This window comes from Narcine bancroftii, chromosome 1 (assembly GCF_036971445.1).
Source record: "Narcine bancroftii isolate sNarBan1 chromosome 1, sNarBan1.hap1, whole genome shotgun sequence".
NCBI classification, from domain to species: Eukaryota; Metazoa; Chordata; class Chondrichthyes; order Torpediniformes; family Narcinidae; genus Narcine; species Narcine bancroftii.
This window is the reverse complement of record NC_091469.1, coordinates 488,145,469-488,167,420: the sequence shown is the minus strand read 5'-3', so window position 1 is coordinate 488,167,420 and position 21,952 is coordinate 488,145,469. Positions and strand designations below refer to the sequence as shown.

Sequence of the window (21,952 nt, the reverse complement as noted above, 5' to 3'; positions counted from 1 at the left end):
AAATTGTTTGTGGAATTGTGGAACATTCCCTCTTCTGATCTTTGGCACTCGAACAGAATCAAGAAGCTTTCTTGTTAAAATTTTAGATTCTTCCTTAAGTGTGTTCATTGTCAGAGAGAGGTGCAAGTACTGTGTAAGTGCTGAGTGGTGTATTTGTAATTTTTCATTTAGGTTGGCATTTGGGTGAGATTTTAACTGAATCTTTTTTTATTTATTAACAGGACGATCCAGATCTCCAACTCGGAGAGGTAAGAAATCCTGTTTGCGTCAACAATGTGAATTTTAACTTAATTGTTTTAAACACCCAATGAAGTTGAGAGTGAGTCAAACGTGACCCACTTGCCCACACTGATATGTCCTCACAGAATGAAGAGGTAACTTGTCCACGGTCATTCTGGGCTGGCAATTTCCTCAGGTAGCCCAAGTGTTTGAATAAAGGTTAATCTCCAGGACAGTTCACGAAGGACTTTAAAATTGTGTAAATTGTCTTACAAGATATAAAAATATTGGAAATTATAATAGACTGTGTGCAGAGCATGAGTTGAGACGTTTTCTAATGAAGCTACAGTACACAGCTTGAACTGTATCATTAAATGGTTGGAAAGATCACAAGGACCATTTGATTTCATCGCCAGAACAGTAGATGGTTAGAACATTACAGCATAGAAACTCTTCAGCCTTTCTACTCTGTGCCAACCATTTTTTGCCTAGACCCATTGACCTACACTCTGTCCATAGGCTTCCTTACCACTCCCATCCATGTACCTGTCTTCCTTAAGCCCACATTCACCAATTCAGCTGGCAGCTCATTCCACACTCCCACTACTCTCTGTGTGAAGAAGTTCCCCCTCATGTTTCCCCAAAACTTTTCCACTTTCACCCTTCTTAACCCATGTCCTCTGGTTTGTTTCTCACCTACTGGCAATGAAAAAAAAGCCTATCTATATTTACTCTGTCTATCCCCCTCATAAATTGAAACATCTCTAAATTGGAAAGTAATGGACCACAGCTCATCCTCCCTCCTGAGGATCTGAGATCACAGGATCACAAGATTACAAGACAAAGGAACAGAACCAGGCCACTAGGCCCATTGAGTCTGTTCTGTAAATCTACACTAAGCTACTCTACACTAGTTCAAATTTCCAGCCACTTCCCCATATCCTTTGATGCCCTCACTAATGAGATACTTGTCTATTTCTTGTTTAAATACTCCCAGTGACCTGGCTTCCACTGCTGTATGCGACAGTGAGTTCCATAGATCCACAACCTTCTGGGAAGAAGTTCTTCCTAATCTCTTTTTTATATTGATAACTTCTAATTTTCAGACTATGACCTCTTGTCCTCGATTCACCCACCAAGGGAAACATCTTACCCGCATCCACCTTTCATTTCATCTAAACCTTTCAAAATACGAAAAGACTCTGAGATCTCCTCTCATTCTCCTATACTCCAGTGAAAACAACCCAAGAGCTGCCAAATACTCCTTGTATGTTAGTCCTTGCATTCTGGGAATCATCCTCGTAAATCTCTTCTGCACTCTCTCCAACAACATCACATCTTTTCTAAGATGGGGGCCCAAAACTGTACACAGTTCTCCAAATGAGGTCTCACCAGTGCCCCATAGAGCCTCATCAACACCTCTTTACTCTTATACACTATTCCTCTTGAATGAACGCCAACATGTCATTCGCTTTCTTCACTACTGATTTCACCTGGTCATTAACTTTTAGGTTTCCCTGCACGAGGACACCCGGGCCCCTTTGCACATCCAAGGTCTGAATTTTCACCCCATCCAAATAGTATTCTACCTGTTTGTTTCCACTGCCAAAATGTACAACTGTACATTTCTCTATGTTAAATCTCATCTGCCATAATTTTGCCCAGTCTTCTAATCTGTCTCTATCCTTCTGCAACTTTACGGTTTCTACTACACTTCCTGCTCCACCACCTATCTCAGTGTCATCTGCAAATTTGGTCACAAAACCATTCACACCGCAATCCAAATCATTAATATAAATTGTAAACAGCAGCGGCCCCAATACCGACCCTTGCGGAAAACCACTAGTTACAGGCAGCCATCCAGAACAGGAACCCTTAATTTCAACCCTTTGCTTCCTGCCTATCAGCCACTTATCTATCCAGTTTAATAACTTCCCAGTAATCTTATTTAGCAGCCTAATATGCGGCACCTTATCAAAAGCCTTTTGAAAATCTAAATAGATAACATCCACAGCCTCTCCTTTGTCTATCCTACTTGAGATTTCATCAAAAAACTCTAATAGGTTGGTCAGGCAGGATCTACCCTTCAAAAAACCACGCTGACTTGGACCAATCCTGAAATGCATCTCAGGGTATTTCTTCACCTCATCCTTGAGGATCAACTCTAATATCTTCCCAACCTCCGACGTCAGACTAATCGGCCTGTAGTTTCCTTTTTTCTGTCTCCCACATTTCTTAAACAGCAGAATCATATTTGCAAACTTCCAATCCTCTGGAATCTCTCCAGAGTCTATTGATTTCTGGAAGATCATCGGCAATGGATCTACAATCTCCAAACTCACCTCTTTCAAAACCCACAGATGCACCTCATCCGGTCCGGGAGATTTATCAATCTTTAATCCGTTCAGTTTGCCTAGCACAATTTCTCTAGTAACCCTAACTAAATCTAATTCTACTCTCTGAAGCCTCTGACTGTCCGGGATATTACTAATCTCTTCCATGGTGAAGATAGACACAAAATATCGATTGTTCTTCTGCCATCTCTTTATTTCTTCTTCTTTCTTTGGCTTGGCTTCGCGGACGAAGATTTATGGAGGGGGTAAAAGTCCACGTCAGCTGCAGGCTCGTTTGTGGCTGACAAGTCCGATGCGGGACAGGCAGACACGGTTGCAGCGGCTGCAGGGGAAAAATGGTTGGTTGGGGTTGGGTGTTGGGTTTTTCCTCCTTTGACTTTTGTCAGTGAGGTGGGCTCTGCGGTCTTCTTCAAAGGAGGTTGCTGCCCGCCAAACTGTGAGGCTCCAAGATGCACGGTTTGAGGCGTTATCAGCCCACTGGCGGTGGTCAATGTGGCAGGCACCAAGAGATTTCTTTAGGCAGTCCTTGTACCTTTTCTTTGGTGCACCTCTGTCACGGTGGCCAGTGGAGAGCTCGCCATAGTTCTCCATTCTGGAGACGTGACCCACCCAGTGCAGCTGGATCTTCAGCAGCGTGGACTCGATGCTGTCGACCTCTGCCATCTCGAGTACTTCGACGTTAGGGATAACTTTAGGGATAACGTTAGGGATAACCCATTACAATTTCCCCAGCATCATTTTCTATTGGTCCTATGTCAACACATGTCTCTCTTTTATTTCTTATATATTTCAAAAAATTCTTAGCATCATTTTTAATATTGTTAGCTAATCTCCTTTCATAGCTCATCTTTTCTTTCCGAATGACCTACTTTGTCTCTTTCTGTAATTGTAGAAAGGAATCCCACACCCCTGATTTCCCACTAATTTTAGCTTCCTTGTATGCCCTCACCTTTGCTTTTTTCTTAGCCTTCACCTCTTTTGTTAGCCACATTGGTACCATCTTTCTTTGGACAAATTTCTTTTTCCTTGGAATATATCTATCCTGCATGCCTTTTATTACTTGTAGAAATATCTTCCAGTCCTGCTCTGATCCTCCAATTAGTTTGCTTTCCCAGTTTACTTGAGCCAGTTCCTTTCTCATACCACTGTAATTTCCTTTATTCCACTGAAAAATTGATACATCTGATAATTTTTTTTCCTTTTCAAATTTTAAATTAAATTCAACCATGTTATGATCTCTGCTTCCTAGAGGTTCTATGACCTTTAACTCCCTAACGACCTCAGGTTCATTGCACATGACCCAATCCAGAACTGCAGATCCCCTGGTGGGCTTCTCAACAAACTGTTCAAAAAATACATCTCTTAGGTTTTCTAAAACTCTCTCTCCTGGCTTCGAGAATTTTCCTGTCTTACCCAACCCCCTGCCATGTTAAAACCCCCATAATTATTTTGACATTATCCCTGTGGCATGCCCTCTGTATTTCCTGCTGGAGCTCATTATCCACTTCCCGGCTACTGTTGGGGGCCTGTATATAACTGCTAAAGTGGTCTTTTTACCCTTGACATTTCTTAATTCAACCCATAATGATTCTCTTTCTTTTGACCCTCCTTTATATTGATTTAATGTCATTTTTTTGATCATCAGTGCCCTCCACCCCTCCTCCTCTACCCACCTGCCTATCTTTCCTCTTGACTGTGTAACCTTGGATATTGAGCTCCCAATCACACCCCTCATTGAACCTCGTTTCAGTAATGGCCACAATGTCATACTTTTTCATTAGAATCTGAGCAACCAGGTCGTCCACTTTGTTTCTAATGCTACGTGCATTTAAAAATAGTGCCCTTAAACCCGATCCTGAAATTGTTTGTTCCGTATTCTTTTTGAACACCACTTTCTCCTGCCTGCTCACCTGTCTTTCCTTTATGTTGTTATTGAGTAACTCTTCACCATTCATTCCTCTCCTGTTGTAATTCCCTGTCTCCCTACTGTCTTATTCTCTGCACTCTCATTTTGAATTTCCTCCCCCTGCCAAGCTAGTTTCAACCCTCCTGCCAGGATATCGGTCCCCTTCCAGTTTAGGTGCAGCCCATCCTTGTTATAAAGGTCTGACCTTCCCCAGAAGGGATTCCAATGATCTAGGAATCTGAAGCCCTGTCCCCTGCACCTACTCCTTAGCCACGCATTCATCAGCCATATCTTCCTATTAGTACCCTGCCTAGTGCGTGGCACAGGCAGCAATCCAGAGATAACCACCCTCGAGGTTCTATCTTTTAACTTTCTACCTAACTCCCTATATTCCCTCTAGGATGTCATCTCTATCTCTATCTATGTCATTGGTTCCCACGTGGACCACAACATCTGGTTGCTCCCCTTCCCCTTTCAGAATGCTGGGAAGACTATCTGAGTCATCCCTGACCCTGGAACCTGGGAGGCAACACACCAATTCACAATGCATTCCAGCAAACTTCCTGTCTATCCTCCTAACCAACAAGAACCCTATCACTAATGCTCTCTTCTCTCAGCCCTTCCCTTCTGAACCAAGGTGCCATTCTCTATGCTGGAGACTTGACCGCCTCGACTCATCCTTGGAAGATCGTCCCCACAAGCAGTATCCAAAACAACATACCTATTGCCAGTGGAAATGTCCACAGGTATGCTCTGCATCCTTTTACCCCTCCTGACAGTCATCCATGTCTCTGCATCCTGTCTATTTGGGGTGACCACCTCCCTGTAGTTTCTCTCAATGACCTCCTCAGTCTCCTGAATAACCCGCAGTTCATCCAGCTCCACCTCCAGTTGCCGAACTCGGTCTGTGAGGAGATGGAACTGAATACACTTCCTGCAGGTGTGGTTATCTGGGACAAGTACACAATCCCAGATTTCCCACATCCCACAGCTGGAGCAATCGACAGCCCGAGCTGACTCCATTAGTTTATAGAATTGCATACTGAGTATCCTTACCTTCTCTACTTGCCTTAATTTCTGCAGCAGTTCTCTTCAGCCCTGCTTGACAAAGGCGCTTTCTCCTCGCCTGCTTTCGCTGAAGCCTGATGAGCCAAAGCCTGGAAGTCCCACTCCTTCGCTGCGCCACTCACTCGCTGGTCACTCCTTGTCCCTCCCCTCCTATTTATTTGCCTACAAACCAATTAACCAATTAATTAATTAATTAACAAATTAACCTGCCGCCTCCTCTCCCGACCATTTGACTAGGCCCGGTAAGTGCCCTTTTATACACCTTACCTTCCCGACACCCTCTCCTCTTCACTCCTCCAATGGTCACTCTGACTCTTTTCCCCTCCCAATTTGATCTACAGGCCTCCAGCTAAGTGCCTTAAAAAAGATTCCTTACCTTACCTTCTCTCCTCTTTACTCCTCTCCCGACTTTAACACTAGGCCCCCGTAAGTGCCCTGGCACCATGGAGGCAACATATCATCCAGGATATTCGATTTCTTCCACAGAACTATCTGTCCCTTAACTATGGAATCCCCTATCACTACAGCTCAGCCTGCACCTCCCTTCCCTTTTTTCCCTTTTTCAATCTTTTTATTAAACATGTTCTAAGTAAAGAATGCTTGAGGAGAATAGAATCCAGAAACATCAAGATATTGCAATATATAATACAATGTACATTGTTTTTAACATATTGAACAATATTGTCTCTTTCTCCTCAATTTGGAATATTGAAAAGGAAAGAAAAGAATATTAAACCCCCATCTAACCTACTGAAACAAACAAAAAAAGAAACAACAACAACTAAATAGCAAAAAGAGAGGCTGGGCAGCCTAAATGAAGAGTTCACTACAACAGATCAATGCAAACTATTTATCTGGTCCTTGCCAATAAAAAAAACCAGAAATCCAGAACAGTCTGGAAGGTGAAGTCAAAATACAGATGAACTCGTATGAAAATAGTTTATAAAAGGATGCCAAGTCTCTTCAAAATTAACGGAAGGATCAAAAATGTGACTTCTCATTTATTACTAAACTTAAACATGACATAACTTGAGAGAGGTGTTGCATCAAAGTAGGTGAATCAGGATCTTTCCATTTAAATAAAATGGCTCTTCTGGCCAACCATGTAGTCAAGGCTACAACCCAAAAAGAAGAGGTGGAAACTCAGCCCACCTCTGGAACTATCATTCCAAAAATAGCAGTTAGGTTGCAATCTGACACCCAGTATAATTGACAAAGACTTGAAAATATCCGTCCAATACAGAGCAAAACCAAAACATATGTGTTAGTGTGGCCACTTGTGATTTACATCAGTCACACATAGGGCTAACATTAGGAAAGATACGGCCAATTTATCTTTCGACATATGAACCTGATGTACCACTTTAAAATGAATGTTGGGCACATAATGAAGAGGTATTAACTGCTCCAAAAATCTTTTCCCAAGTTCCTCTGGGAGAAGTGACTGATGTTCCAATCCCCAATCTCCTCTCGTCTTATCATTACAGAATGGTTGGAATTTTAATGAATTATTATAAATATTACCTACTGAACCCTTATGGGAAGGATTCAGATGAAAAAGAGTATCAACCAAGTCAGGTTGATGTGATAGAGGAAATTAGGTAATAACTTATTCACAAAACATCTAACTTGGAAATATCTAAAAAAATGACTTAGGTATATTATAATTTTTAGATATTATATCAAAAAACATTAAACAGATCTATAAACAGATCCAAAAAATAGACAATTCCTTTGCTTCTCCAAAAAGAAAAGGCTTGATCCATTATAGATGATGAGAAAAAATAGTTGAGATAAATAGTACTAGATAAACAAAAAAGATTTAAATCAAAAAATTTGTGAAATTGAAACAAAATCCATAATGTATGATGAAGTATTTGGGTTGAATGTATGTCTACTAATCTTAGAAAGTGTAAAAGGAAGACCTATTCCCAATAAGGAAGCGAATGAGGGCATTCAGGTTTGTCATAATAATATACCCAGAAAATAATATATTGAACATTAGCTGCCCAATAATAAAATCTAAGAGTAGGTAAAGTCATACCACCATCTTTTCTTTAATTTCTGCAAATGAAATTTACTCAACCTTGCATTCTTATTATCCCATATACAAGAGGAAAGTTTTGAGTCTATATTATCAAAAAATGATTCAGGAATAAAAACTGGATCTGCTTAAAATAGGTAAAAAAAATTGGGTACAATTATCATCTTGATAGCATTTATACAACCTATTAAAATTATGGCCAATGGAGACCATCTAGAAAGTGTTTGCTTCACATTGTCAGCACACTTTCCACCACAAATCTGTCGAAATTCACCAGGGTTTCCAAGTGTACCTATTTCAAACTACTGTTTATTCAAGATTCAAGATTCCTTTATTCTCATATAATGGTACAGAACTTATAACATGACAGGAGATTACCTCTGCCTGCCAAAAAGCAGTGTCGCCAAGGCTCCCCTTACTGTAAGAGTGAAAGGGAAGCAAAAGAGAATCCCTTCAGAGTCACTGTGTGTCTGTAGATTCGCATTGCCTACAGCTCTGAATTCATTATCTTCGTTCTGAGTAATACCATTCCCACACTTAGTGAATCACGAGAGATGGCAGACACTGTGATTAGAGTAAAAACACAAAAATACTGGAGGAACTCAGCAGAACTTACAACATCTGTAGGAAGAAGGGCTCAGGCCCGAAACCTTGGCTATAGATATTTACCTCTTATCGATGCTGCGAGACCTGCTGAGTTAGATTGTTGTGGAGTGGATTTCCCAAATGTAGTCACTTTGGTCTCAGCAATACCCCCCACCCACTCCCCCCACTCACTGAAACTGTGTCCTTGATCTTCTATCTAATAGATCTCACATAATGGAGATGGGAGATCAACATCTTCTCTGTGTTTGTGGCATTGAAGTCCGTGGAACATTCGCATTCCTGATCCTTCATGCACGCCCAATAAAAAGCAACTCAAGATATTTGGGTTAATGCATTTTTTGTTGTGGACCTGCAGTCCTTTCTACTTTTAGTATGTTTTCTATGCGTGTTAACAGTTGGGGAGAAGGTGTAAACACTGTATAAACGCGGAGTGGAGACCTTGTAAACTGATATTTTGGTTCGCTTTTTCAATTTGGTGAGATTTTAACTGAATTATTTTATTTATTAGTAGCACCCTGCAGTCCTGCACGTGAAACAGGTAAGAAATACTCCAGGCCAAGCCATGTGAATTTTAACTCAATCTATTCCCTCAACAATAGAAGTTAGAACAGAGAACTCTACTGCACAGTACTAGTCCTTCAGCCCTCGATCTACCTATTCCTAACAACAAAAATACGAAACCCTCCCTACCCCGTAACCCTCTCGTTTCCTTTCATTCTTGTGCCTGTCTAAGAGTCTCTTAAATGCCCCTAATGTTTCAGCCTCCACCACCATCCCTGTCGTGACCTTCCAGGCCCCCACACCTCTCTGTAAAGAAACTTACCCCTGATGTCTCCCCTAAACCTCCCTCCCTTCACTTTGTGCAGATGTCCCCTGGTATTTGCTATTCCTGCCCTGGGAAAACAGCCACTGGCTGACCACCTTATCTTTGCCTCTCAGAATCTTGTAGCCGTCTACTAAGTCACCTCTCATCCTTCTTTTCTCCAAAGGGAAAAGCCCTAGATCTGCTAACCTTGCCTCAGAAAATAGGGTGGGTGAGTCAAACAAGTTACAGGTCACGGAGATGCAAGAGGCATTAGAAGCTGGAATTTGGAGCAAATTACCGTCTGCTGGAGGAGCTCAGCAGGTCGTGCATCAGTGGGAGATAAAGAAGAGTTGGCCTTTTGGTTGGGAACCCTACATCAAGAAGGATAGTCATTATAATAAGCACAATGGACCAGTAGGGAGGGTCAGAGGATGATGGACCAATGGGGAGGGTTAGGAGTGGTTGGGAGATAAAGGCAGTAGATCACCAGGTGCCAGACAAGGTGAGAGAAGAGAAATCAAAGGAGTCGGTTGCAGGAAGATGAGTCATTAAGATCAAAGATCTCTTTGAATGTGTACAGGACACTCTGAGGGAGAGAAGCCAGAGAATGAACGTTGAACATAGAAGATTGCAGCACAATGCAAGCCCTTTGGCCCACAATGTCGTGCTGACCTTTGGAAACCCTTCCCGCCTCACACCCATACCCTCCGTTTTCCTTACATTCACGTGTCTGTCTAAGAACCTTTTGAACAAATCTATTGTACCAGCCTCCACCACCACTCCCGGCAATCTCCGTGAAGAAATTCCCCCTCAGGTTCTCTCTAAACATTTCCCCTTGCACCCTTAACCCATGTCCTCTGGTTTGTATCTCACCCACCCTCAGTGGATAAAGCCTGTCTACATTTACTCTGTCTGTCCCCCTCATAAATTTAAACCACTGTGAGTTGATGCCTAGTGGACTACGGCATCAGGCTGCTCACCCTCCCTTATGAGAATGCCATGAACTTGAACCAGGGTGGCAACACACATTCTGGGATATTCAAACTCTTCCACAGAACCTCTTATCTGTCTCCCGAACTATGGAATCCCCTATCACTACAGCTCAGCCACAGCACCAGACTCCCTGTCAGAGACCTGATCATTGTGGCTTGTGTCTGGTAGGTCGTCCCCCCCCCCAGCCATATCCAAAAAGGTATATTTGTCATTGATGACCTCAGGAGTGTGAGTGAAGTCAAAATATTTATGGTTGCAGTAAATTTGAAATGAAAAGAGGAAACAAAAAAAAGCCACCAACCCTATCTGAACGGTTGGAGAGATGCGGCATGTTGTTGAATGGGCTACTGAGTGTCTGCAGGGATAGTGTGGAAAGCAGACTGGCTGGTTGCATCATGGCAGCGGCAGGAACATAGGAGGCATCTGTTAATTAACTCTATCCTCCCAGCCACTCTTGGCCCACTACAATTTCAAATTCAGATTTCCGATTTATTGTCAGAGTACATACATGACATTGCAACCCTGTGATTCCTTTTGCTGCGGGCATGGCAGAATGATAACTTCTTGGCAGTGCAAAAAAAGTGGTACACAGCGTACACAAAGAAATGTAAATAAACTGACTGTGCAATTAAGAGAAAAAGATCAATGAAGTGCAAAAGCAAGAGTCCTGATTGAGTTTGTCGCTGATGGTGGAGGGGTGGTAGCTGTTCCTGAACCTGGTTGCGGCACCTAGACCTCTTTCCTGATGGTAGCAACGAGAACAGAGTGTGTGTGCTGGGTGGGGTGGATCCTTGCTGATTGCTGCTGCTCTCTGATGGCAGAGTTCCCTGTCGACGTTCATGATGGTGGGAAGGGTTTTACCTGTGATCTCCTGGGCTGTGTCCACTACCTCCTGCAGGGCTTTACGCTTGGTGTCCAAATACCAGACCGAAATGCAGCCAGTCAGCGCGCTTTCCACCACACATTTGTAGAAATTTGCCAGAGTTTCCAATGTCTTCCTGCCAAGTAGGTCCACAGTATATGCTCCATCCTTGACCCCTCCAGCCGTGGAATAGCTCGACACCAAGTGCACTTAATGCAAACTACGGTTTATTCAAGATTCTGTAGATTCGCCTTGGCCACAACTCTGAATTCATTACCATCATCCCCCAGTCAACCTATTCCCAAACTTCATGAAGCACGAAAGTCTGCAGATGCTGTGATTGAAGTAAAACATCTTTTCTACTTTTAGTATGTTTTCTATGTGTGTTAACAGTTGGGGAGAAGGTGTAAACACTGTATAAACGCGGAATGGAGTCCGTGTAAATTGATATTTTGGTTCGCTTTTTCAATTTGGTGAGATTTTAACTGAATTATTTTCTTATTTATTAGTAGCACCCTGCAGTCCTGCACGTGAAACAGGTAAGAAATACTCCAGGCCAAAACCATGTGGATTTTAACTCAATCTTTATTCCCTCAACAATAGAAGTTAGAACAGAGAACTCTACTGCACAGTACTGGTCCTTTGGCCCTCGATCTACCTATTCCTAACAACAAAAATATGAAACCCTCCCTACCCCATAACCCTCTCGTTTCCTTTCATTTTTGTGCCTGTCTAAGGGTCTCTTAAATGCCCCTAATGTTTCAGCCTCCACCACCATCCCCGGCGAGGCCTTCCAGGCCCCCACACCTCTCTGTGTAAAAAAACACCCCTGATGTCTCCCCTAAACCTCCCTCCCTTCACTTTGTGCAGATGTCCCCTGGTGTTTGCTATTCCTGCTCTGGGAAAACAGCCACTGGCTGACCACCTTATCTTTGCCTCTCAGAATCTTGTCGCCGTCCACTAAGTCACCTCTCATCCTTCTTTTCTCCAAAGGGAAAAGCCCTAGATTTGCTAACCTTGCCTCAGAAAATAGGGTGGGTGAGTCAAACAAGTTACAGGTCACAGTGAGTCAAACAAGTTACAGGTCACGGAGATGCAAGAGGCATTAGAAGCTGGAATTTGGAGCAAATTACCGTCTGCTGGAGGAACTCAGCAGGTCGTGCATCAGTGGGAGATAAAGAACAGTTGGCCTTTTGGTTGGGAACCCTACATCAAGTAGGATAGTCATTATAATAAGCACAGTGGACCAGTAGGGAGTGTCAGAGGATGATGGACCGATGGGGAGGGTTAGGAGTGGTTGGGAGATAAAGGCAGTAGATCACCAGGTGCCAGACAAGGTGAGAGAAGAGAAATCAAAGGAGTCGGTTGCAGGAAGATGAGTCATTAAGATCAAAGATCTCTTTGAATGTGTACAGGACACTCTGAGGGAGAGAAGCCAGAGAATGAACGTTGAACATAGAAGACTGCAGCACAATGCAAGCCCTTTGGCCCATAATGTCATGCTGACCTTTGGAAACCCTTCCCTGCCTCACACCCATAATTCTCTGCTTTCGTTACATCCACGTGCCTAAGAGCCTTTTGAATGACCCTATTGCACCAGCCTCCACCACCATTCCTGGCAATACATTCCAGATGCCCACTAGTCTCTGTATAAAAAGACTTACCTTTGACGTCTCCCTAAACATTTCACGATTCACTTTAAATAGATGTCACAGATATTTGCTAACATCACCCTCGGAAAAGATGTTGGCTCTCCACCCTCTCTATGTCTCTCATAGTCTTGTCGACCTCTTTTTAATCATTTTTCATCCCCTGCCACTCCAAAAAAAAACCCTGGCTTACTCAACCTTTCTTCTCCAAACCAGACATCCTGGTAAATATCCACTGCAGCCTCTCTAAATCACCTACATCCTTCCTGCAATGAGATGACCAAGAACTAAATGCATTTCTCCAAGGGTGGTCTAACCAGAGTTTTATAGAGCTGCAACATTGTTTCATGGGCCTTGAATCGAATACCCTGACTAATGAGGGCCAGTACACGATGCACCTTCTTAAGCCCCCTATCACCTTGTGTAGCAAGCTTGAGGGATCTCTGGACCTGGGTCACATGTTGCCTTTGTTTCTCCATACCATTAAGAATGCTACAATTAACATGTTCTTCAAGTCTGGCCTTTATGGCCTTGAGTTTTCAATAAGATTATTCCTCATTCTTCTATAAACCCAAAATAATATCGATCTAATTTCATTCATCCCAACACTGAAGAATTAACCAAACAGTAGTGCTCCTGTTTAATACAATTTGCCAATTCACCAATAGAAAGCAGAGAGTTAGGGTGCAGGGGTGTTTGTGTGGTTGGCAATCAGAAGTAAGTGAGGTGCTGCGGGGGTCGGTGTTAGGCCTGCAACTGTTGACGATATACATAAACAATCTGGAATTGGGGACAGAGTGTAGTGTGTCTAAGTTTGCTGGTGACACTACATTGAGAGGAAAACCAACTTGAGGAGAGGATACAGAACATGTACAGAGAGATCTAGCTAGGTTAAGTGAGTAGACACAGGTCTGGCAGATGGAGTACAATGTTGGTAAATGAGAGGTTATCAACTTTGGAAGGAAGAATAGAAGATCAGAATAATATTTAAGTGGCAACCGATTGCAGCGTGCTACTGTGCAGAAGGACTTGGGAGGGCCTGTGCATGAATTGCAAAATGTTGGTTGGCAGGTGCAGCAGGTTGTCAAGGACACAAATGGAATGTTGGTCTTCATTGCTGGGGGGGTGGAATTTAGAAGCAGGGAGTTTCTGCTGCAACTGTACAAGGTCCTGGTGAGGACACATCTGGAGAACTGAGTGCAGTCTGGTCTCCTGACTTGAAGATAGATGTACTGGCTTTGGAGGTGGTGCAGAGGAGGTTCACCAGGTTGATTCCAGGGATCAAGGAGTTGGGCTATGAGGAGAGATTGAGTCATCTATGACTATGCTCACTGGAATTTAGAAAAATGAGAGGGGATCTTATAGAAACGTATAAAATTATGAAAGGCAAAGATAAGATAGAGGGAGGTAAGTGTGATAGTACAGATCTATCACCAATGTACATAGTGTATATAGTTACTGTATCTAGACTGTGCTTACAGCGATTGGCTGAGAGCTAAGCCACACCTATTGTTTGGGCCTTAAAGGGTTGTGTCCCTAGCCAGGTCGGATCATTCCGGACTGGTCGGCCACCTGTGAAGAGCTCCGGTCTTTTGCTAATAAAAGCCTTGGTTTGGATCAACAAGTCTTTGGTTCTTTCGACGAGCTCTACAGTAAGTTGTTTCCATTAGTGGGGAGACCAGGACTAGGGGACATGGACTCAAGATTCAGATAGTAGGTTTAGGATGGAGATGAGGAGGAACTGCTTTTCCCAGAGGGAGGTGAATCTGTGGAATTTGAAGCTGTGGAGGCGATCTCAATAAATATATTTAAGACAAGGTTGGATAAATATTTATAAAGTAGGGGAATTAAGGGATATAGGGAAAAGGCAGGTAGGTGGAGATGAGCCCATCAGATCAGCCATGATCTCATTGTATGGCGGAGCAGGATCGATGGGCCAAATGGCTGACTCCTCCTATTTCTTGTGTTCTTCTGTTCAATTCTTGCAAAAATATTCACCTTCCATTTATATCAATGCATAATTCGTCATGTCTCAATCAATTCCACCCAGTTTACACTCTCTCATTTCACTTGTCGTCACTCAATCACACTACACCTCAAACGATAATTCTTCTCAGATCTGGAAAGATTTTTACCTTCAACATAATCAGTCTTAATTCTGGTGGAGTTATTTTATTTGTTAGCAGCTTTCAATAGTTGATGCTTTGTTTTTTTTAAAATTCTAAACTTTATTTTCTAAATGAGTTTAAAATTTAGAACTTGTGGAGATATTTGGATTGTGACTTTACTTTCAAAAGATACATTCCATCTTTAAAAGATGTTTTCTTTGTTGTTTAAACAGCAGGATTACCTGGAACCCCTCATTCACCAACCCTGCAAGAACTAGGAAGTAAGAAATATGATTATTTGCAACAATTGAAGACTTTAAGTGAATAAAATTGTTCCCAGAAATGCTGGAGGAACTCAGCAGGCCCATAGGAGGGAAAGATTTAAAACCGACGATTTGGGCCGAAGCCCTTCCTTAGGGTATGAGTAAAAGCAGGCAGGCATATGTATTAAAAGACTGATGAAATGGTAAGAATGGGAGGGGGAGGAGGACAGACCAACAGACAATAGGCAGTAATTGGATACGATAAGAAGACAAGAAAGAGGAATGTTAGAATTCATTGTGGGAATCTTAGGGCTATTTTTTGGCTCTGTGCGGCAGAGGGAAAAGAGAAGAGAGAGAGAGAGAAAAACAGCTAGAGAAAAATGGGGTGGGGGTGTGACTTTAATGGAAACCAGAGAAGTTAACGTCAATGTCATCTGATTGGAGGGTGCCCAGATGGAATATGAGGTGTTGGTCCTCCAGTCTCTTCTACATCAGAGGGAGTGGATGCAGACTGGGAAATCTCTTTGTTGAGCACCTTAGGCTCTGTCCACCTCAATAGCATGGATCTCCCAGTGGCCACCCATTTCAATTCCATGTCCCATTCCCTTGCCAAAATGTCTGTCCATGGTCTTGTGAACTACCAGACTGAGGCTACCTGTAAATTGGAGGAACAACAGTTCATCTTCTGATTGGGCCCCCTTCAATGGGATGGCATTAACATTGAATTCTCTGGTTTCAGTTAACACCCTCCTCCCCCATTCTTCTTCCCCCCAGTGGCCTTTCTCCAACTCTTCATCTCTCTCTCTCTCTCTCTCTCTCTCTCTCTCTCTCTCTCTCTCTTCCCTTTTCCCTCTGTCTCCTTTCACAGAGCCAAAATTAATTCTCACTTTTCCTCTTATCATATCCACCATATTAGCTCCTTTTGTTGGTCTGAACTTCTCCCCCGTCCTGTCTTCAGTCTCTTACACCTTCCTGTTCTCTGCCTATTCCTTGAGAAAGGGTCTAGTCCTGAAATGTCGGTAATATATCTTTGCCTCCTATGGACGCTGTGAGACCGGCTGAGTTCCTTCAGCATTTCTGTGTATTTTTTTACTACACAGCATCTGTAGATTTTTCTGTTTCACTCAAATCTTTTTGGACCAGTTTCCCATGTGGGACTTTCATCCGCATAGACTACATCAACTCACTGCCCTCCTCAGTAAGCGTACCTGGTTTGGCAGCTATGTCCTTGACCTTGAAATTTATAATCTTACTTTTGCAAATCACCTGTCCCTGATTGAAATGGCAGAAGTGACCCTGGCATGGACCTTGTGGAGAAAACATTCCTATTTCCTAGAGAGGACATCCTCATTTTAATGGACTAGATTGAGAAGATCATTTCAAAAGCCAACAGGCCAGATCTGTAATCACACCAGAGTAAAGCAGTAGAAGAACTGGTCTGACGGTCTGCCATCCCCTTCACTGTCACATCTGTGCAGAGGTTCTGGTTTGGAGGTGTCAAGGTGTCCAACAAAAATTAATCAGAGCGGAGTGCAAAGGTCCACCAGAAATTGGGTCTGTGGGCACAGCACTCCCTCTCAATAACGGAAGAACCTGGTCATCAGGTCTGAGGTGCTCGGTGCTGCTGTATGCAGGTGTTGTCCATCCTCCGCACCTCCACCCTGGTGGTCACCAGAGCAGTCTTCTGGTTCATACTGGGATCCAAAATGGAAAGGGTCATAGGGTTGCCTTGTACAAGTTGCCAGACATTGGGAGCAATGGTGTACCCAATGTGGCCCTCATCCTGATGACCACCTTCACGCATGGCTGCATCAGCCTGTGCTTGGAACCAAAGTATGAGGGCACCATGTATTGGTATGAACTGACATTCTACCTGTCCTACATGTTGCGAAGGATTGGTCCAGGCCCCATTGCTGCACAATGTCCCAGACTGCTGGACTTTGCCACACCACTTATCCTTTTTGGAAAAGATTTTCCAGACAAACACCTTGATCTACAAGTCCATCTGGCAATGGTCAGCATAGAATGTTCTGTAGTCACTGCAAGACCAAGACTCGATGCTGTGGGGTGGTTCCCTGAGCAGACTGACCAAGTCATCTGGTGGAACATCTCAGAGCTAGTGCTCACTAATAAACACCAGGACTTAGCTTGGCTGGTGGTGAGAGGAGGCCTGAAATATCACCCACAACACATGTTGTCCCCGAGGTGTCTGTGGTGGGGAGGAAACAGTCCTCTTTGCAGAGTACAGATTCGCTAAGAGTGTGTGGAAAGGTCCTTGTCACAGATATCCACTGCTGCTAGTGTATCGACTCATTGAAAGTTGCCCGGAATCTGTTGGTCTTTCAGTACACTGAGATGCTGCTGAGAAAACGTTGCTGGCAGCCACGAGGGTGCTGTGGGGAAGGACCACTAGAGTCTTGCTTCTGTGTACTGAGGGGTCGAGATTGAGGGGAAATGCCTCGAACACAGAGTGGGGTGGGGGGAGGGGAGGGGAGGGAGGGGAGTAGCTGTAAGATGCCACAGTGGTGACAATGGCGCTAAATTGAGATCAGCAATTTGAGCCCCACACTCCTCATCTACGGCTTCCCAGAGCAGGGGTGGGGTTTGGCGTTTGGAAGATCTCCATGTGGGGTTATTGTTGGTCTTGGTGTAACTGGCTATTCATGGATTAAGGGGGCGGGCAGTTGAGGGTGTGGGGTGAGCTGATTGCCTGCCCTTCTTTCGGGGCTACGTCCGGACCTGTGCAGTGTTGGAGCGGGAGCGCGCAGTGTCCGAGGGAATGGTGGGTTTTCTAAGGGATCGCATTGCTTTAGGCAGTCCAGTTGCATCAGCAGAATATTTGTATCAGTGGTTAAACAACAAGGACAAACAATGGAAGTGTTTTCAAGCATGAAAAATATCCATTTAAAGGAAGAGGAGGGGAATAATTATAGGGGATTTGATGGTCAGGAGGACTGATAGGGGATTCTGTGGATACAATAAAGGAAACTGGATGGTGGTTTGCCTTCCTGGTGCCAGGATCTGGGATGTAGCTTTTCGTGTCCATGAGGTCCTAAGGGGGGAGGATAATGAGCCAGAGGTCGTGGTCCATGTTGGTACCAATAACATAGGAGGAAGGAGGAAGTGGTCCTGAAAAATGAATATACGGAGTTAGGTACGGAGCTAAGAAGAAAGACTGCAAAGGGGGTCATCTCTAGATTACTTTCCTGTGCCACATGACAGTGAGGGCAAGAATAGTATCAGGTGGAGGCTGAATGCGTGGCTAAAGGGGTGGAATAAGGGGCAGGGATTTGAGTTCTTGGATCACTGGGACCTATTCTGGGGGAGTTGGGACATGTACCAAACGGACGGGTTGCATCTGAATCCCAGAGGGACCAATATCCTGGTGGGAGCATTTGTTAGGGCTACTAAGAGGACTTAAACTAGTGTGGTTGGGAGAAGGGGTCCATATAAAGGGAGGACAACAAAGAGAAGGTTTGTCGGCAAAGAGAGAAGGCTTGTAGACAAAATTTGGGGGTGGAAGGGTAGTTGCTCGAGGAGAAAAGAGATCAGTGCTCTGATGGAGGGGGGATAAAGGTAATAAATAAAAGAGTTGACTGTAATGAGGGGGATAGACAGAAGGTAAGATGTAGGAAATCTCTGAAATGCATTTACTTTAATGCTAGGAGTATTGTAAGGAAGGTGGATGAGTTGAAGGTGTGGATAGACACTTGGCAGTATGACGCAGTGGTGATTAGTGAGACATGGTTGCAGGAGGGATGTGACTGGCAATTAAATATTCTGGGATTTCGCTACTTTAAGTGTGATAGAATTGGGGGGTCAGGGGGGTGTGGCGTTACTTGTCAGGGAAAATATAACAGCGGAGCTGATGCATGATAAATTGGAGGGCTCGTCAAGGGAGGCGGTGTGGGTGGAATTAAAAAATAGAAAAGGTGAGGTTACAATTTTAGGGGAGCAAGAACTGGAGGAGCAAATGTGTAAGGAAATAGCTGAGATATGCAATAAGCACAGGGTTCTGTTAGTTGGGGATTTTAATTTTCCTCATATAGATTGGGAAACACATACTGTGAAGGAGCTGGATGGTTTAGATGTGTGCAGGATAGTTTTTTGCAGCAATATGTTGAGGTACCCACTAGAGAAGGGGCAGTGTTGGATCTACTGTTGGGGAATGAAATAGGGATAGGTAACTGAAGTGTGTGTTGGGAGCACTTTGGATCCAGTGATCATGGTACCATTAGTTTCAATATAATTATGGAAAGGGATAGGTCTGGTCTGACGATGAAGGTTTTTAAGGGGGGGGGGGGAGGCAGATTTGATGAAATGAGAAGAGATTTGCAGGAAGTGGTTTGGGCTGATTTGTTTTATGGGAAGGAGGTAGAGAAGAATTGGAGGTCATTTAAAGGTGAGATTTTGAAGGTGCAGAATCTTTATGTTCCTGTTAGGATAAAAGGCAGAGCCAAAAGTTCAAGGGAGATTAGGAATTTCGTTCCAGATAAAAGGGAGGTCTACATTAAATACAGGAAGCAAGGTATGGACAAGATGCTTGGAAGAAACATGGATTGTAGAAAGAAGCTTAAGAAGGAAATTAGGATAGCGAAAAGAAGGTACGAAGTGGTATAGCAAACAGGGGAAAGTAAATCAAAAAGGTTTTTACAAATATGTGAATAGCAAAAGGAGAGTGAAGGATAGAACTGGTCCACTAGAGAATCGGAGCGGACGAATGTGTAAGGTCAAATGAGATGGGGGAGATATTAAATGAGTTCTTCTTGTCAGTAATCACTAGGGAAAAGGATATGGAATTGTGTAGGATAACTGAGGCAAAAGGGGTAATTATGGAAAACATAGGGATTAGGAAAGAGGGGGTGTTGGAACTTCTGAGGTATATAAAGGTGGATAAGTCTCCAGGTCCCAAAGGGATTTTCCCCAGGACCTTGAGGAAATAGCAAAGGCTCTGACAGTGATTTTTCAACAGTCACTGGAGGAAGGAGTGGTTTCGCGGGATTGGCATGTTGCAAACGTGGTTCCTCTGTTTAAAAAGGGTTCCAGGTGTAGGCCCAACCATTATCAGCCAGTAAGTTTGACGTTGGTGGTTGGTAAACTAATGGAAAGTATTCTTAGAGATAATATGTATAAATATCTAGAGGGGCAGGGGCTGATCAGGGATACCCAACATGGGTTTATGAGGGAAGATCATGTTTGATAAATCTTGTTGAATTTTTTGAGGAAGTGGCTAGATGAAGCTAAAGAAGTAGATGTAGTCTATCTGGATTTCAGCAAGTCTTTCGATAAGGTTCCACATGGAAGGTTGGTGAGGAAGGTTCAGGCATTAGGGATTAATGTTGAGATAGTCAGATGGGTTCAATGGTGGCTAGAATATAGGCACCAGAGAGTCATGGTGGGTAACTGTTTATCAGCATGGAGGACAACGATGGACGTTCTGCCTCAGGGATTGGTGTTGGGTCCCTTGTTGTTCGTCATTTATATCAATGATTTGGATGATGGATTGGTAAATTAGGTTAGTAAATATGCGGACAATACAAAAATAGGGGGAGTTGTGGATAGTGAGGATGGCTTTTGGGGACTGCAGAATGATTTGGACTGCTTTGGGCTGAAAGGTGGCTGATGGAATTTAATATCGATAAGTGTGAAGTGATTCACTTTGGGAAGAATAATCAAAACAGGACATATGCAGTGAAGGGGAGGGTGTTGAGGAATGCAGAGGAACAGAGAAATCTCGGAATAATGGTTCATCGTTCTTTGAAAGTGGATTCTCATGTAGATAGGGTGGTGAAGAAGGCTTTTGGCATGCTGGCCTTTATAAATCAAAATATAAAATATGGGAGCTGGGAGGTGTTGTTGAGACTGTTCAAGGCATTGGTAAGGCAAAGTTTGGAATATTGTGTGCAGCTCTGGTACCCAAATTATAGGAAGGATATCAATAAGGTAGAGAGCGTGCAGAGGAGATTTACTAAAATGGATTGCAGTATCAAGAATATGGTGAAAGACTGAGTAGACTGGGTCTTTATTCATTGGAGCATAGAAGGTTGAGGGGGGATTTAATAGAGGTATATAAAATTATGAGGGGGTAGATAGAGTAGATTTGAATAGGCTCTTCCCCTTGAGGGTAGGGGAGATTGGAATGAGAGGTCATAAGTCAAGGACTAGGGGGCAAAACTACTTCACTCAGAGAGGGGTGGCTGAGTGGAATGAACTTCCGGAAGAGGTGGTTGCAGCAGGGTCAATTTGGATGAGAAGATTGGATGAGTGCATGGATGTGAGGGGATTGGAGGGTTATGGGCAGGGAGCAGGTAGGTGGGTCTAAATGGAGTACACTTAAATCAGTGCAGACTAGATGGCCTGTTTTCATATTGTAATTGTTATATGTTATATGTTGTTATATGTTATATAAAAGTTACAGCATGGAAACAGGCCATTTTGGCCCTTCTAGTCCGCACTGAACCAAGTACTCTACTCTAACCCCACCTACGTGTACCCTGCCCATAACCCTGCATTCCCCTCCCATCCATATACCTATCCAATTTTTCCTTAAATGACAAAATGGACACTGCCGCCACTACCTCTCCCGGAAGCTCATTCCACACAGCCACCACTCTCTGAGTGAAGAAGTTCCCCCTCATGTTACTTCTAAACTTTTGCTCCTTAACTCTTAACTCATGACCTCTTGTTGCAATCTCTCCTACTCTCAACAGAAAAAGTCTATCCACGTCAACAATCTATCCCCCTCATAACCTATCAAATCCCCTCTCAACCTTCTATGCTCCAAGGAATTAAAATGTAATCTTCTCAATCTTTGTTTGCAATCTAAATGTTGGAACTCAGGTAACATTTTCGTAAACCTTCTCTGCTCCCTCCCTACCTTGTTAATATCCTTTCTATAATTTGATGACCAGACTGCACACAATATTTCAAATTTGGCCTCACCAATGCCTTGAACAGTCTCAACATCACTTCCCAACTCCTGCATTCTATTTATAAAGGCCAGCATACTCAAAGCCTTCTTCAACACCCTATCCACATGAGGTTCTACCTTCAGGGAATGATGAACCATTATTCC

At 43.4% G+C, this 21,952-nt stretch overlaps 1 protein-coding gene across 11 annotated transcripts in view; it reads left to right on the top strand.

Annotated features, from left to right (window-relative positions):
- LOC138751968 (uncharacterized) overlaps window positions 1-21,952 on the top strand; it is a 158,699-nt gene that overhangs the window by 36,731 nt on the left and 100,016 nt on the right. For 4 of the 11 annotated variants that reach the window (XR_011350294.1, XM_069915050.1, XM_069915051.1 and 1 more), the window contains exons 8-11: window positions 222-248; window positions 8,706-8,735; window positions 11,367-11,396; window positions 14,848-14,895. Coding sequence is in view for 10 of the 11 variants with exons in the window: in XM_069915050.1 (XP_069771151.1) it covers window positions 222-248; window positions 8,706-8,735; window positions 11,367-11,396; window positions 14,848-14,895 (135 nt within the window). In the remaining variant the exon portion in view is untranslated. The remainder of the gene's footprint in view (window positions 1-221; window positions 249-8,705; window positions 8,736-11,366; window positions 11,397-14,847; window positions 14,896-21,952) is intronic. The other 7 variants (XM_069915049.1, XM_069915046.1, XM_069915048.1 and 4 more) reach the window with 7 other exon arrangements.